This window comes from Protomyctophum parallelum (assembly GCF_964188405.1).
Source record: "Protomyctophum parallelum genome assembly, chromosome: 4".
Lineage (NCBI taxonomy): Eukaryota > Metazoa > Chordata > Actinopteri > Myctophiformes > Myctophidae > Protomyctophum > Protomyctophum parallelum.
Window position 1 is genome coordinate 8,340,002 of NC_139700.1, and position 18,184 is coordinate 8,358,185.

At 44.1% G+C, this 18,184-nt stretch overlaps 1 protein-coding gene across 1 annotated transcript in view; it reads right to left on the reverse strand.

Annotated features, from left to right (window-relative positions):
• The window catches only part of hydin (HYDIN axonemal central pair apparatus protein), a gene marked incomplete at both ends in the record, with an annotated part of 178,481 nt that overhangs the window by 20,497 nt on the left and 139,800 nt on the right, over window positions 1-18,184 (reverse strand). The window contains 10 exon segments of the mRNA XM_083764015.1: window positions 956-1,154; window positions 2,153-2,322; window positions 2,890-3,111; window positions 6,014-6,221; window positions 6,609-6,756; window positions 7,623-7,788; window positions 10,253-10,379; window positions 12,229-12,411; window positions 13,110-13,347; window positions 14,025-14,119. Of these exon segments, the coding sequence (XP_083620141.1) occupies window positions 956-1,154; window positions 2,153-2,322; window positions 2,890-3,111; window positions 6,014-6,221; window positions 6,609-6,756; window positions 7,623-7,788; window positions 10,253-10,379; window positions 12,229-12,411; window positions 13,110-13,347; window positions 14,025-14,119 (1,756 nt within the window).

Sequence of the window (18,184 nt, forward strand, 5' to 3'; positions counted from 1 at the left end):
AACGTGATTTTCAATATGCAACCTGTGTATTCATTGCCCCCTCAACTGAGCCACGTTGAGGGGTGTAGTCCGAAGTGGTATTTACGGTTCCGTGCGGCGTTGGGTGGTGGCGCGGGGGGGGGGGGGGGGGGGGGGGGTGTCAATCTCGCCTCAGGGCCTGTGGGACACTCCAACCGCCACTGAACCAAGTTGTTTCCATTGAAACAATTATTCCCTCGAAACGACCGGTTGTATAATCCGAGTTAAATGGATCATATTATGTGCAACATGTCTCCCCCCTGCTCCGCTCCCTACACTGGCTCCCGGTCGCTGCCCGCACAGAATACAAAACTCTGATGCTGGCATTCAAAGCAACCAAAGGTATGGCTCCCCCATATCTTGCAAGTATGATTGAACCCTACAAACCCTCCCGCGCACTCAGATCAGCCAACGCAGGGAAGCTGGAAGTACCCTCACTAAAAACGCTGGGACAACGCTCCACACGTCCCAAACTCTTCTCCCTTCTGGCTCCAAAACTGTGGAATGCACTTCCCATTGCAGTCAGAACTGCAGCATCACTCCCAATCTTCCGCCATAGTCTGAAAATCCACCTTTTCAGACTCCATCATGGCCCATAGCACTTACCCTACCCCCTTAGATAGCATTTCTGTAGACTTAGATAGCATTTGATACAGACTTATAGCATGTTATGTAGACAGCACTATAATTGCATTGTATATAGCACGCCATAGTACATATGTATAGCATAGTAGTATATATATATAGTTTATATGTATAGTCTCATAATATAGATATTCCACTGTAACACTGTTACTTTCTTAGCTTACGCATGTTTCATGATAAATGCTTTTTTGTGATGTATTCCCATGCTTTTTGTTCTTGCTTAATGTAAGTCGCTCTGGATTAAGAGCGTCTGCTAAATGCCTAAATTGTAAATTGTACAACGAGGCCTCACCCTCATCTCGATGCCTTGCCCCTCGATGTCCACCGCCTGCTTGGCACAGTCGTTGATGACGAACGTGAGCTTGTCGCGGTAGCGACATGCCCGCCGGGGGTAGAAGGTGATCAGTACCTCCACTGTGCCACCGGGAGGCACCGTATCCGTCTGCAAGCACACCTCCAAGTGGGAGGAGTTCTGGAACTGGCACCGGATGCTGGAGGAGGGAACGTGCGGAGTCGGGTTGTGGAGTGGGAAATTTGGTATATAGTCTTTTTTATTGGCCTAAAATAGTGCATATATGCATACATTCATGAATCCACTTGCTGACCGGCTGTCGCTATTGAGCAATTTATTTTTATAGGGGTTTTCATTATGCTTTAAGTAGCATGTGACATGTCAAACTAGGGGGTTTTCATGATTCTGAATCCATTCCAAGCATTAGTTTTGCACAAAAAAACACTCCTTGCCACTTGCCCAAATGTGCCCAAAATGTGCTGACCTCATCACATTTGTGTTGACGGCTACGTCCGTTTTTAGCCCAAGGAATGTTTTTTGTGCCAATGCTTGGAATGGATTCAGAATCATGAAAGCCTCCTAGTTTGACATGTCACATGCTATTTAAAGCATAAGGAAATATATATTTGTTTTACATTTTTGCCTTATGTTAACGGTATTGTCACATATAAACCCCTATAAAAGATTGCTCAATGCCGACAGCCGGTCAGCAAGTGGATTCATGAATGTATGTATATAGACAATATTTTAGGCCAATAAAAAAGACTATATACCAAATGTTGCCCTTTAAACAAAAGTAGCCTGTTGGCTGTCGGACTAGTCCTACATTTTGTTACCAAGTGTCGTTATTTTGCTACACCTGTTTTACATTAGTGACATACAATAACATGTCATACGTGACATTATTCATGATGAGAATGGAAATGAATTATTATATAGTCTCTGTCGGATGGAAACCTCAGATATTCAAAACTGTTACTTTTCAGGATTCAAATTCAAAAGTATAGCAGATCTACAAGCTCTTCACGCCACGTTTCGAGTTTGCACATTTGGTACTTCTGATGCTTTTGTCTGACGCTGTATATAGCATGGTCAAGTTGGGCGTTAATTTACGAACAAACCTTAAAATACGAACATACTGTAAGAGGTTTCAGCTGCCTGACAGCAACGGTACACAAACACTCATACAGTACATGCCTGGTGGCCTTCTCTCCTGTGTTGCTGATCACCAGAGTGTGTGTGAGCGGCAGCATGCCGGCGCAGTGCAGGAAGCACATGCCAAAGTGGTGCTTAGTGAAGGAGAAGCCCAGCCCCGGAGCCGCGGCCCGGCCTTCAATGGCAAGAGGAAAGACTGGGCCGTGCATCACCTGCACGCACACACACACACGCACACACACACACGCACACACACACACACACAGATTCGTGATTATATTGAATCCTTTTCCATGTCATGTTTATGCATTGAATACATAGGACCCGAATGGAAACCTTTGTTTTTGTCAGAAAAACATTTTTGAATAGTTTGATTGGCGATCTACAAGCTCACAACGTGTCGATGTAGACCAGCTATTTGAACAATTTTAAAATGTTTTTCAAAATAGCAAAAATCACACTCGTGTGAAGTGAGGGGCGCTCTTATCATCATACATCATCATACATCACATTCCGTGCTCACTGCTCAGCTAATCAAATCATCACAAATGTCATTCCGGCAAATCACTTTTGGCCTCTTCACTTTCCTGCCCTCACTTTTATCTTCATTATGTACGTTGCTCAGCCAATCAAATCATCGCTATGGGGTGATCAGCCAATCATCAGCCAATGTTTGTGTTCACACAGACCCACAAAGCTGGGCTCAGGAGGGGCGCTAAAGGCAAAGCAGTTAGGGATAAGGTGACGAAAATGGGGCTGCAAGTGTTTGAGGTCTGCACCTTGATGAGGAGCCTGACGTCCTGGAGCTCACACGCAGCCTGGGGGCGGAAGCAAAGGCTCCAGTGCAGCTGTTTGCCCACCTCCACGGTGGCAGTGTGTGCTTTGGCCTCTAGATGGCGCAGCAGATTAGGTGGACCTGTCAGGTCAAAGTCCACATCCAGATGGAACCTCCCGAGGTTGGACAGCAGCAGTGTCAAGATGGACTGGTCCGATAGTTCCACCTGTAGAAACCAGATTGGACAGCAGCAGTGTTAAGATGGACTGGTCTGATAGTTCCACCTGTAGAAACCAGATTGGACAGCAGCAGTGTTATTAAGGACTGGTCCGATAGTTCCACCTATAGAAACCAGATTGGACAGCAGCAGTGTTATTATGGACTGGTCCGATAGTTCCACCTTTAGAAACCAGATTGGACAGCAGCAGTGTTATTAAGGACTGGTCTGATAGTTCCACCTATAGAAACCAGATTGGACAGCAGCAGTGTTATTATGGACTGGTCCGATAGTTCCACCTTTAGAAACCAGATTGGACAGCAGCAGTGTTATTATGGACTGGTCCGATAGTTCCACCTGTAGAAACCAGATTGGACAGCAGCAGTGTTAAGATGGACTGGTCCGATAGTTCCACCTATAGAAACCAGATTGGACAGCAGCAGTGTTAAGATGGACTGGTCTGATAGTTCCACCTATAGGCCCTCATTTATCAATCGAGTGTAAAATCTGCCACAGATTCGAGTGCAGGTTTCGTAGTACACCCACGTCGCCACGGCATTTATAAAGTGATCGCAAACAGCTGATCCTTCCTTAATTTTGTTCTCACGTTAATAAATGTCACGGCTGAATTTGATCTGGCACGCCCTAAGAAATCAAGCCTCGCCCTCGTTTTTGCGACATGAACAACGGCAATACGTTTCCTGAAACCATGGTTACATGAAAAAATAGGTTTCTCCCGTGCCTTGCTGCTCGCCTCACCTCCCTCTCTCATACACATGTACAGCACGCACACGCAACTTGCAAGCCCAACTAACTGGTGTGTTGTTAAACAAATAAAGAACCTGCATGAATTAAATAAAGCGTGCGTGCGGGGGGTGAGGCGGGCAGCAAGGGAAGCGAAGCGAGAGGAGAAACAGACAACTAAATAAAGTTGTAGGCCTACCCTGTGACAGGGTAGGTCTACAACTTTATTTAATTCATGCAGGGTCCCTGTCTGTTTCCCTCTCACCTCGCTTGCCTTGCTGTCATGCACGCACGCACCTACATGACACATTAAAAAAAGCTGTCTGTTTCTCCTCTCGCTTCGCTTCCCCCTCACCCCCCGCACGCACGCACGCACATATCGCTATTTGCAACTTTAACTGTGTGTTGTTAGTTGTATATTAAATTATTAAAGTATTTTTAATTTAATATACAACAAGATATATTAGTGAACGAAAACCTGAACCTGTGAACCATAATTAAATAACAAATAGGCACACACACGCTGCTGTTTTTCAGGTGCTCCTCCTGTCCTGTCTGTCTGTCTGTCTGTCTGTCTGTCTCTCTCTATCACAGTGGTCCGTCCGTGACCAACTGACCATGCACGTTCCGTTCCGACGTTCGCCAGTCTATTTAGATTGCCTCGCAGTCGTTAGTCATGCACTGTTATATGAATGTGCAGCCAAAACCATAGCCTCATGTGGCTGGTGCATGGGCTGGCTGGGTAATATACCTATATCTCCGATGCAGTTCCCACTTGCGCTGGGAGCCTGGCACGGTACATTTGGCATTCGAGCGACGCGTCGGGTTTATTATATTGCACATACCGTAAGAAAGACATCGGCCTTCATGCTGTAGATTAGGCTACAGTAGGCTATACCTGCACGTTGGGACTCTCCGCAGCTGAGCTGCAGCAGCTGCTGCACTATACTCTCCAACGTCCCGTCATGGAAATATTTCAGCACAGACAGCCCAAATCCTCGCATGTATGCGCTCATGCAAAACACTGTTTAAATGGCTTAAGCATCTCTTGCAACATTGTTTTTAATTGCGCGATTTTATCTCCTACTAATTTATTCCTTAACATTTTTATTTATTTATTTTTTACATGTAGCCCATATACATTATACATACCTTTTATATAAACATTTTAGGAGTGAATACATATATGTTTTGATGCCTGTGGCAGCCTCTCAGCAGTTCAGACAAGGCTGCTCCGCTTGTGTAAAACAGAAAAACAGCGTACGCCAGCTCGCGACCAGACGTGACTATTTGTCCTACTCAAGTTCAATTTCAAGCTTTGCCGGAAATGTTAAATGCCGAAAATGTCGGTAATTTCGGCGTGCGCCCATATTTTGGCGTACGCACGGTTGATAAATGAGGGCCATAGAAACCAGATTGGACAGCAGCAGTGTTATTATGGACTGGTCCGATAGTTCCACCTATAGGATAGGAAAATAGGAGCTCTGAGGTGACGGAAAGACATGGCCGCTTTTACTCTTAGAAAAGAACCTGGAAGGACTTGTAGATCTAGAATGACTCATGGTGGTTACAGTCTGTTGTAGATCTAGAATGACTCATGGTGGTTACAGTCTGTTGTAGATCTAGAATGACTCATGGTGGTTACAGTCTGTTGTAGATCTAGAATGACTCATGGTGGTTACAGTCTGTTGTAGATGTAGAATGACTCATGGTGGTTACAGTCTGTTGTAGATCTAGAATGACTCATGGTGGTTACAGTCTGTTTGTAGATCTAGAATGACTCATGGTGGTTACAGTCTGTTGCTTTTGTAGCTTGCTCCTGTGGTTTGGAACTCCGGATCTGCATTTTGAGTCTTCTTCCCAAATCTCCTCCGAAACCCCAAGTTATTTTCGTGTAGCTCAGTGTCCTTGAAGAACGTTGTCTTCAAGTAACCAAACAATTAATTCCCGTCTGTTCGATGATGCCATTATGTTATGGAAAATAATTAGGAAGACACATAGTAGTTGTTGACATCTTCAGTTTAGGGAGTGTAGCACCCAGGATTACAGTTTAGGCAATTGGCACTGGGCGATAAAATGGGGTACAAAAATCGTGGGATAAAAGAAAGAAAGAAGAAATGCTTAAGTGGTTAATAATTCATAACGTGTTGTGGTCACGTGCACTGACCTTTCCAAAGTCATGCGTGTGCGTGCAGTCGGGGCTGATCTCTCGGAGGCCGTGGTCTGCGTCCTCCACCTGGACACAGGTGTTCATGGCGTAGCCATCGGCCTTCACACAGAGAGCCAGCAGCTCCGCCCTGCCCTTCACCTTCACCAGCAGCCTGAAGCCAGCACTGCCCTCCTGGCTGGGGGTCAGCGACACGCACAGTGGCAGCCTGCATTGGCAGATCAAATCAATCAAAATCAAATCAAACTTTAAATTATTTGTATAGCACACTTCCAACGACCGAGGTCAAACCAAAGTCCTTCACATCACAGAGCATTAAAAACATACATCGAGGCAAAAGAAGAGAAGATAAACGAAAGCAAAAAATAAAAGGAAGGAAAAGCATTATATAGAAAAATGTCAGAACAGAACAATGGCAGATGATATCAGCACCAACACGCTCCACTTTAAGATCAGGTTCCCATAGAAATCACTGTGGTCATCAACATGTCCGTACACGGACAAGTGTGTGTGTGTGTGTGTGTGTGTGTGTGTGTGTGTGTGTGTGTGTGTGTGTGTGTGTGTGTGTGTGTGTGTGTCTTCCAGTGATCCCCACCTGCCTCTGGGAGGAACAGTACCAGTCATGGGCGCCAGCAGCAGACTGTGGAGCTGGGCCTCAGAGTGGAGAGATGACTCCAGCACCGAGAAATGGAAGGGCTGCTGCTCTCCGTTCACTATGTAGACCGTCTGCTCTGCACTACGGCCTGCACGCACGCACGCACACACACACACACACACACACACGCACACACACACGCACACGCACGCACACACGCACACACACACACACACACACACACACGCACACACACGCACACACACACACGTGTATCATTAAAAAGAACCAAAAGACGTGTATACACGTCCGAGGCACCCCGCAGTTTTAATTGAAAGGACGTGTATACATGTTTTTAGCATCATGTTTTTTTTTTGTTTTTTACTCTTTATTTTAGGATTTTTCAAAATGCAAGACAGACAAAAAGACAAACAAGACATACAATAGGACAGAAACATCAACAGTAAAAAAAAAAGCTGAGTAAAAACAAAAAAACAAGAGGTCATGGGATGTACAACAGCAGCAATAAATATTACAGGTTTTTGGGTTCGTTACATTCACATCATAGGTGTTTTAAAGGAGCATTCAGTGATTTGGGTGATTTGGAAACCCCCCCCGGTCCGCCCCGGTAACAAGATGTGCACATGCACGCTCTACAGTGGGGGGGGACACGCGACAGGCCAACAGCACACACACCAAGGCCCGCCACCAACTCGATCATGATTGGCGGAAGGCCCCTCTCTATCCTGATTGGATGAAGGCTGGGCCACCTAGCCAAATACAAAACCAGGGGTTATACTGGGGACAGGGAGGAACTTCTTATATGGTCAGCACACTCTATAGTAGGGAGGATTTATCACAAAAAAAAAAAAAGGGTGGCTGATTGAAAACAATCAGCAGACTGACGGCTGAGGCATGCATGACACCATGAACTAACGTGTTCATGCTTCATATACGCGTACTGAATATAGTGTATTTATTGCGCATGCGCGCGTGCGCACGTGCGTTACATACCGACTAGCAGGTTTCCCAGGTCCAGGTGTGCTCTGTCCAGGAACACCAGTGGTTCCCTGCACTTCCCCACCAACAGGAAGGGAACAGACAGCGACAGCTTCTCTATCATGAAGCTCCATGAAGACTCAACTACACCCAGCTGCTCCGCCATGTACTCCAGACGCACCTGCAAACGCGCGCACGCACGCACACACACACACACACACACACACACACACAGAGAGGAGTGTCACCCAGTAGTATGGCCTATCTTCCATGTATTTCCGATGCCATTAGGTAAGATGGGATGAGAAAACCCATAGCATCCCTATTCTTGGAGGAGCATTAGCTGATAATAGACAAGCTTGTAGTACTTAACCCCATTATTGCCCGCTAGGTGGTAGCCGCTAGGTGGTAGCATAAGCAAAGCTAATCGTTCACTCCCCATTATAACGACCTGCCGTTTCATATCCGGGTTATCAGGGAGGTGGGGGCTAGTGTTGTTTAGCTATATAGGGTAGGCACATGCATAAAGTGAATGGCAAATTGAGTGGCAAAGTGAGAGGAAAAGTAAGTTTAACGTCGTTTAATGCAATCATATTGGACTTTTCTGTTTGGATGTATGGGCTGTCAAGGCCAGAAAGTCATGTTTTGGCACTCAGTAGGCATTACCGCATAACTTCCTGGTTTGATGATGATGTCACGTGCACTGCATACCCTCTATACCCCTTAGCTCTCGTCAGAAACTGTTACATGTCCGGAGCGATGCGCGACAGTCACAAATGATTTACGATGTGCGGTGGCTCAATTTCCTATACTTGTACTTCTACTCCACTACATCTCAGAGGCAAATAGTGTACTTTTTAACTCGTACTAAGTACAATACCTACAACTAAGTACAATACCTTAGTTACTAAGTAGTTACTTAGTTACTGTAGAATTTGGATTATTATTAAACAAGAATTGATGAAAATCAATTAATTACCAGCTGCTGCATTATATCTCCAGAATTGTGCTATTATATGTATATATCTGTGTCTGATTATGTGTGTGTGTGTGTGTGTGTGTGTGTGTGTGTGTGTGTGTGTGTGTGTGTGTGTGTGTGTGTGTGTGTGTGTGTGTGTGTGTGTGTGTGTGTGTGTGTGAGACACACACACACACAGACAGACACAGATATATACATGTCATATAATAGCACAATTCTGGAGATATAATGCAGCAGCTGGTAATTAATTGATTTGCATCAATTCTTTTTTAAATATTTTTATATCAAAGTCCATGAGTTTCGTCATATTATTACCAGCAGCTTTTATATGTGTGGTGGTGGTCCACAGTATAAAAAAATAGCAGATCTACAAGCTCCCAACGTGTGAAGATATGAATATGATGCAGTGTGAGCTTGTAGATAGGCTATTTTAACTATTTTATGTATTTTTGATTTTATTATATATTTTGTAAAGGAATGGTTTTGGTCATACAAGGTTTTCACCTGACAGCAATATATCTGACTATCAGTAGGCCTATCAGTCAGTTTGACCAGATTGCATTCAAATTGGCTGAGTATGAGGTTTCCACTTGACAGCACTCACGCAGTTGGTTTGATTGACACCCGAACATATTGACATGTCAATCTGGAGGTCCCAGAGGAGTTCGGTGCGGGGTGGAGGGGGTCCGTGGTAGTATGCGTGGGAGTCCGCGAGTACACTCACTGAGACTCAAATGTGTTACTGTCTGTTACCCATTAAATCAGCGAGTCTGCTGCCACGTTTTATCGGCGCTCCGCTGTTATTTGCCTCCTCAATGTCGTAAATGTTCTATTAGTTGGCACTGGGACTGCAATCATGCAGGCTAATCACAGAGTCACAGTGCGTGGCAGGCGAAATAGCCAATGCGAACTGTCTAATCGTAATACTTAGGCACAAACTATTGTCGAATAACAATATTGATGTAACTAAGATATTCGCTGAGTGAGCTATATTTTATTTACAGAGATTTAGAAGGAATAAGCAAAATCGTGAGCCGACAATTCCTCCTCCTTCGATCCGCTGTTTCTCTTCTCCTGAGGACTCGGAGAAAGGAAGATCACACTGTGGAGTGGGCGTGGCTTCCAGGCGTGCGTGTGTGTGTGTGGGGTGTGTGCAATCAAAGGTACTCGGCAGTATGGTTGCCAGTGTTGCCAAATGTCGTGCCAGAAATAAGCTAAGCAGCCTCCAAAAACCAAACCAGGCAAGCAACTGTGAATGAATCCACGTTAGGCTGGAAATATGCCGGCTTGGCAACCAGTGTTGCCAACTGTCGTGACAGAAATAAGCAAACCAGCAAGCAACTGTGAATGAATCCACGTTAGGCTGGAAATATGCAGGCTTGGCAACACTCAGCAGAATGATCTAGTGTTATACCAGCTCCCACTACGTGGCAGCTGGTAAAAACATACATTACCCACTTTAGCCCTATATACATTTCAGCCATTTGAATATAGCTGATCTACAAGCTCACAATTGAGATGCATTGAGAGCTTGTAGATCTGCTATTTTCAAATGATTTCTATAAATTTGAAAACTTGAAACGGGACATATTGCATAATGAGTACTTTATACTTAAAAAAAAATTGAGTACTTTTTCCACCACTGGCTGTGACTACTCAACCTTACCTCCACTTTCTTCCCAGGCATGATAGAGCCGTGTGGAGTGAGGCAACGGAACGGACTGGGCCCGGAGTCCTCAGAACTCCACTGGAACGAGTACGGCTTATTGGTGGGGTTCACCACACTGAAACATCTGAGGAATTAGCAATAGACCGCACGCACACGCACGCGCACACACACGCACACACACACACACAGGAAAATGAAAAAATACAATACGATGCTCATTTATTATAAGCAGAATCAGATCCTAGAATGAGCAGGTGGTCACGTAACTAAAAACAGAACCGGATGGAATCCTCATATTCCCAATCCATTATTTTTGCCTTCATTTTTGGCCTACTGCAAACTATAGCACACATAATGATCTATAGTCCAATTATTTTTTACTTTCATGTTCTGCTTCACAACTTTTAATGTTTTCTTATTTTCTGCATCAGTGAAAATGAGCCTGGTTCATCTGCAATCTTTCTCCCAAGATTTAACTAAAGGCGGTGATTAGTAAAGAGATACCTGGACGAAGCAGTACACTTATTTTGGAGATATTAACCACTTTGAACTTGGAATCCGTATTTTGGGCATAATATCATTATATGCGAAACGTTTCAAAAAGTAAACAAAAAAAGGAATGTGCTAAAGCCTCCATTGGCCATGGTTCACATGACACTAGTACAGTACTTCATGAGCGTCATGGTTCAACTTCAGCCTGTTTTTGGGGAATGCTACTGTACATTACAATACAATAAACATTCAGATTTCAAATATAAAGTGCTATTGTTAATGCATTTTTGCCAGAGCGTCAGTTTCTATCGGTTGGGATGTGTATTCCATGTAGGCACTCTGATACACTGGGTGCATTCCATGTAGGCGCACTGACGGCACTGACAATATAAACTAATAGGCCAGTGCGCTCCCGGTGTGCAACGGTGTGAGAAAAATAGCCGGGTGGTCGGATTAAAACGTTTTTCTTTTAAATTAAACAACACTTAAAGATATATTCAGTGATTTTCACTTAATTCAAATATCACTTTTTTTGTTTTGTTGTGATAATCCTCCCTCCTATAGAGTGTTCTGACCATATAAGGAGTTCCCAGTTAACCCCTGGGGGTCAAAAAACCTTAGGTTTAGTTTTTGGCTAGGTGGCCCAGCCTTCATCCAATCAGTATAGAGATGGGCCTTCCACCAATCATGATCGAGCGGGGGCGGGCCTTTGTGTGTGTGCTGTTGGCCTGTTGCGTGTCCCCCCCCCCCCCCCCCACTGTAGTGCGTGCATGTGCAGATCTTGTTACCGGGGTGGACCAGGGGTTTTTCCAAATCACCCAAATCACTGAATGCTCCTTTAATGCATGGGTGCTAATAGCTGACCCAGGAAAACTGTAACATGCATGGCACCTTGGGTGAGCACTTTATATTTGAAATCTGAACGTTTATTGTACAGTACACTTTTGCTCTGTAAAAGTCGAGCTGCCAACTTGCGCTTTGCACAGAAGTTGTCCATAAATGGCCTACTTGTGCGCGAGCAGAGCGCGCAACTTATCTCTGACTCTTGTCAACTTACATTCTGCTTGGCGCCCCGGCTCTCCACCGTCAACTACTGCGCTATAAGCTGAGCCCAATCAAGTTATTGAAACATCTGACATATAGTTAATATATACTATAAACTTAAATTGGTTATGTCATCCACATACTTCTTTTAAACATGTTTTACATAAACACACAGTTAGGTCATCAGCCAATCCCTGATTGGCCGAGCAACGCCACCAACACAAGGGACCACCGACATACGCAGCAAGCTGCCAACTCACGCTCTGATTGGCCGAGCGACGTATGCACGCAGCGCCCTGATTGGCCGAGGGTGTCACCGCCGAACATACGCAGCCGAAAACAGTACTTGCGCACGCTCTGCTCGCGCAAGTAATAAACAGTTGAACCATATGTCATGTTTCAGCGCTGAGCCTTCATATAACTTTCGGTTGTCATACCTAGTCATGGGTACAGCGAGGCCGACAGAGTTGAACTCTAGGACCCTGGTGTTGGGGTCCAGCGGGGCCCTGGACTCACTGATGTAGTCCGAGGGGTCCAGGTGGAAGTGGACGTGAGGCAGCAGGCTGCGTCCACACACCGACACGCAGGGAGCCTCAACGCCCTCCGCGAGGTTGGAAATGCTGCATCACATGGGGAACAGAGTTTGGATTACATTCTAACAGTTTTCTGAAAAAAAACCTATGTTTCTATATTTCAACCTTTTCCATGTCAAGGACCCCCAGAAATATGGTCTTGTTGGATAGGTGGTCGGTCTGCTGTGGTGGAACACATGCTCCAGGTGGCCCCTCAAGTGCTTGGGAACAGTTTGGGTTCCAGATGTGATATTACAGATAGCGAAACACTTTTTTGTCTGGTGTTTTAATAAAAAAATAAAATCAGGGGTTGGGTGGGAGGGGGGGGGGGGGGGTTGTGTTATAGGGTTAGGTTTTTAGTCTTGTGAGGTTGGTTTTGTTTGTTTTCCAGAAAACTTGAAGGGTTTCTATTTCCATTTTGGACGGGAACCCCTTTTGGTGTTAGCATTATGTTATGCTTTAGCTATTGAAAAATAGCAGATCTACAAGCTCATAGCGCGCCACCGAGTGGCGCGCTACGAGCTTGTAGGTCTGCTATTTTTGAAAAATCAAAGAACCACCGACATAGAAACATAGCTTTTTCAGAAAGCCGTCAGGATGTAGAAGACATTTCTAGAATCTGATCTCAGGTCAAAATGGGTTAAAACATTATTGATGATGAAATACTACTATAGTATTTCCATCAGCACGAGTACTACAAACAGAACTACGTAGCACTGCCGCTGTGTGGTTACCTGCAGGCCAACCTTCCGTTGAACGCGGCCACGTCCAGAGGAGAGAAGCGGACGTCGAGGTTCTGAGCGGCGCCGGGCCCCAGCGTCCCGACGCTGGGCTCCACGGTGAACGGAGGCCGCTCGGGGTCCCCCATCATCAGAGAGGTCACGCTGGCCAGGGCGCTGGAGGGCCGCGGGGCGCTGACGGGACGCGTCCCGGTCATCACCGCCGCTGACCGGCTGTCAGGCCGTGAGTCAGCTGGAGTCACGCCTGGAAGACAGCAGTGGTGGGAAAAGTACCTTTTTGTTTTTTTTACTTATGTAAAAGTATCATCAATACTGCCATGTAAAAACTGCCATGTAAAAACACTCTGTTACAAGTAGAAGTCTGGAAATAATAATAGTATACTCATTATGCAGAATGTCCCAATTGACATGCACATTTTCAAATGTGTAAAACCTTTTGAAAATACAGATCTCCAAGCTCACGACACATTGTGTCGAAATGGCCGAAATGTATATACGTAGGACTGAAGTGGTTAATACCGGCGGTAATACCGGTGACATTCTACAAACTATAGTACTGGTAATTAAAGCTTTTAAATCAATGTAAAAGTAAAAGTACAGTATTTGGATCTGAGATGTAGTGGAGTAGAAGTAAAAGTACAGAAAATTGGAAATACTCCAGTAAAGTAAAAAAAAAAGAAAAGAAAAACTTAAATTAAAACTTAAGTATTGAGTAAATGTACTCAGCTACTTTACACCACTGTCTGGAAGACAGAAACGCACTCATGGACGCACGCATGCACGCACGCACGCATGCACGCACGCACGCACGCACGCACGCACGCACGCACGCACGCACGCACAACTTACTAATGTACCAAATGCCTTCTTCTTGTACAATTACAGTTGACACAGATCAATTTCACATAATGCAATAACTACCTCCTTGGTCATCATAGCTGATGTTGCCATTTGGCCCCATGAGGACTTGCCAAGAGTAATGCAGCTTCACACTGCCTTGGTTCACCATCTGTAGCCTGCAGACACAGATATGAGAGACACACAATCCCCCCGCTTTTAATGGCTTCTTCAAGCCATTAACGATTTTCTAAAGAGATGAGGTGACAGACTGACAGACAGTTCAATCTACAGAACGGTGACGCTGAGAGAACATTGAATGTCCATTAGGCCACTAATGCATGACAGACTACGTTATAATTGAAATGTGTTTTAAAGCTACTATATATGGATGCAGACTATAGTTTTAACTGTTTCCGCACCAGTGCTATAGAGGCCGCTAGCTCGCCAGTGCCAGACATTTTTGAAAAAAAGTCTAATTAAGCTCTAATCAAGCCCCGAATATCACATTTTAAGCATATTATGATCCATAATGCACATAAAGACTGCGCGTGTGCGTGCACGATCGTGCACGCGAGTATTTTGGGTGTTTTAGGTAAACGTCACTGTCCGTTAGCATAAAAATGCTAATCATGCTAATTAGATATTTTATTACCGCTGGATAATGGGGAATAAAACAAATCTCGGGATGAATTCATGTCGTTTTCTCGGGGCCGGTGCGGAACCAGTAAATAAGAAATGCACTTCACAATACAGGTTGTAGACCTGTAGGTCCTGAATGTAATACTTTAAATACAGTTAAATCACAACACAGAACAATATCCTCAGGCTGCTGAATGTGCTCTGGCAGAGTCCAGAGGCAGAAATAATTAAATGACCCCGCGGTTAGGATTTGCTATGTGCATCTGTCAGCAACCAAGCCCCTAATGATTCATTCATTCATCATTAGTGCCTTCTTTAGGGGTTGATGGCCGGAGGGCTGAAATCCTATAGAGGGTATGCACATGCTTAAAGTGAATGGAACATCGAGTGGCAAAGCAACATGCAAAGTGAGTTTAACATTGTTTAACGTTGATTAATGCAATCAGATATGACTTTTCTGTTTGGATGTATGGGCTGTCATAGCCCTGGAACATGACTGCCATGATGATTATCATGACAGTCATGCAGAAACTTTGCCCTGTTTTTTGCGCTCGCTGCATTTACAAGATTTCCGTATATATAAACATTCAGATTTCAAATATAAAGTACTCACAAAGTGTCCCACGGGTGTTAGTTAGTAGCAGCGCCAGCGATTAGAATTGCTGCGTCCCGCGTTGTTTAATAAAAAGCATTTTTGTCCGAGCTCCCCGGCTACTTTTTTCAAATGGGGTTCGTTTGGGAAATCCACAGTTGCACACCGGGAGCGCACTCGCCTATTAGTCTGTATTGGCAGGGCGGTCAGCGTACCTATATCGAACACACCAAGTGCCACCCTCCTCCCGACCGATAGGGGCGCGTAGTTGAAAGCCAATGGCAAAATAACACCTCGGATAAAAATGCTTTTTATTAAACAACGCGGGATGCAGAAATTCTAATCGCTGGCGCTGCAACTAACTAACACCCGTGGGACAAATTGTGAGTACTTTATATTTGAAATCTGAATGTTTATATATCGTTAGCCTCATAGGATAAATGCCTAAGTCATTTTTTATGATTTTCGGATAATAAGAAAAAACACATTTTCTCGCAAGTATGTAAGAGTTTTTAATGCAGATTTTTACAATGGCTTCCTGAGGGGTTAACAAAATGTTTTTTACAAAAAGATAATCATGAGAGTCATTCCATAACAAAAAAAAGTGACTTAGGCCATTTTCAAGAAAATAATCTGTGACTTAGGCATTTTTTAATACATGTCTACTAAACACCTGGGGGTCTATTAGAGTAATGTTAACTCCATACTAAACACCTGGGGGTCTATTAGAGTGATGTTAACTCCATACTAAACACCTGGGGGTCTATTAGAGTGATGTTAACTCCATACTAAACACCTGGGGGTCTATTAGAGTGATGTTAACTCCATACTAAACACCTGGGGGTCTATTAGAGTGATGTTAACTCCATACTAAACACCTGGGGGTCTATTAGAGTAATGTTAACTCCATACTAAACACCTGGGGGTCTATTAGAGTGATGTTAACTCCATACTAAACACCTGGGGGTCTATTAGAGTAATGTTAACTCCATACTAAACACCTGGGGGTCTATTAGAGTAATGTTAACTCCATACTAAACACCTGGGGGTCTATTAGAGTGATGTTAACTCCATACTAAACACCTGGGGGTCTATTAGAGTGATGTTAACTCCATACTAAACACCTGGGGGTCTATTAGAGTGATGTTAACTCCATACTAAACACCTGGGGGTCTATTAGAGTGATGTTAACTCCATACTAAACACCTGGGGGTCTATTAGAGTAATGCTAACTCCATACTAAACACCTGGGGGTCTATTAGAGTAATGCTAACTCCATACTAAACACCTGGGGGTCTATTAGAGTAATGTTAACTCCATACTAAAGACCTGGGGGTCTATTAGAGTGATGTTAACTCCATACTAAACACCTGGGGGTCTATTAGAGTAATGTTAACTCCATACTAAACACCTGGGGGTCTATTAGAGTAATGTTAACTCCATACTAAACACCTGGGGGTCTATTAGAGTAATGCTAACTCCATACTAAACACCTGGGGGTCTATTAGAGTGATGTTAACTCCATACTAAACACCTGGGGGTCTATTAGAGTGATGTTAACTCCATACTAAACACCTGGGGGTCTATTAGAGTAATGTTAACTCCATACTAAACACCTGGGGGTCTATTAGAGTAATGTTAACTCCATACAGAACACCTGGGGGTCTATTAGAGTAATGTTAACTTCATACTAAACACCTGGGGGTCTGTTAGAGTAATGTTAACTCCATACTAAACACCTGGGGGTCTGTTAGAGTAATGTTAACTCCATACAGAACACCTGGGGGTCTATTAGAGTAATGTTAACTCCATACTAAACACCTGGGGGTCTATTAGAGTAATGTTAACTCCATACTAAACACCTGGGGGTCTATTAGAGTGATGTTAACTCCATACTAAACACCTGGGGGTCTATTAGAGTGATGTTAACTCCATACTAAACACCTGGGGGTCTATTAGAGTGATGTTAACTCCATACTAAACACCTGGGGGTCTATTAGAGTAATGCTAACTCCATACTAAACACCTGGGGGTCTATTAGAGTGATGTTAACTCCATACTAAACACCTGGGGGTCTATTAGAGTGATGTTAACTCCATACTAAACACCTGGGGGTCTATTAGAGTGATGTTAACTCCATACTAAACACCTGGGGGTCTATTAGAGTAATGTTAACTCCATACTAAACACCTGGGGGTCTATTAGAGTGATGTTAACTCCATACTAAACACCTGGGGGTCTATTAGAGTAATGTTAACTCCATACTAAACACCTGGGGGTCTATTAGAGTGATGTTAACTCCATACTAAACACCTGGGGGTCTATTAGAGTAATGTTAACTCCATACTAAACACCTGGGGGTCTATTAGAGTGATGTTAACTCCATACTAAACACCTGGGGGTCTATTAGAGTAATGTTAACTCCATACTAAACACCTGGGGGTCTATTAGAGTGATGTTAACTCCATACTAAACACCTGGGGGTCTATTAGAGTAATGTTAACTCCATACTAAACACCTGGGGGTCTGTTAGAGTAATGTTAACTCCATACTAAACACCTGGGGGTCTATTAGAGTGATGTTAACTCCATACTAAACACCTGGGGGTCTATTAGAGTAATGTTAACTCCATACTAAACACCTGGGGGTCTATTAGAGTAATGTTAACTCCATACTAAACACCTGGGGGTCTATTAGAGTGATGTTAACTCCATACTAAACACCTGGGGGTCTATTAGAGTGATGTTAACTCCATACTAAACACCTGGGGGTCTATTAGAGTAATGTTAACTCCATACTAAACACCTGGGGGTCTATTAGAGTAATGTTAACTCCATACTAAACACCTGGGGGTCTATTAGAGTAATGTTAACTCCATACTAAACACCTGGGGGTCTATTAGAGTGATGTTAACTCCATACTAAACACCTGGGGGTCTATTAGAGTAATGTTAACTCCATACTAAACACCTGGGGGTTTGTTAGAGTAATGTTAACTCCATACTAAACAC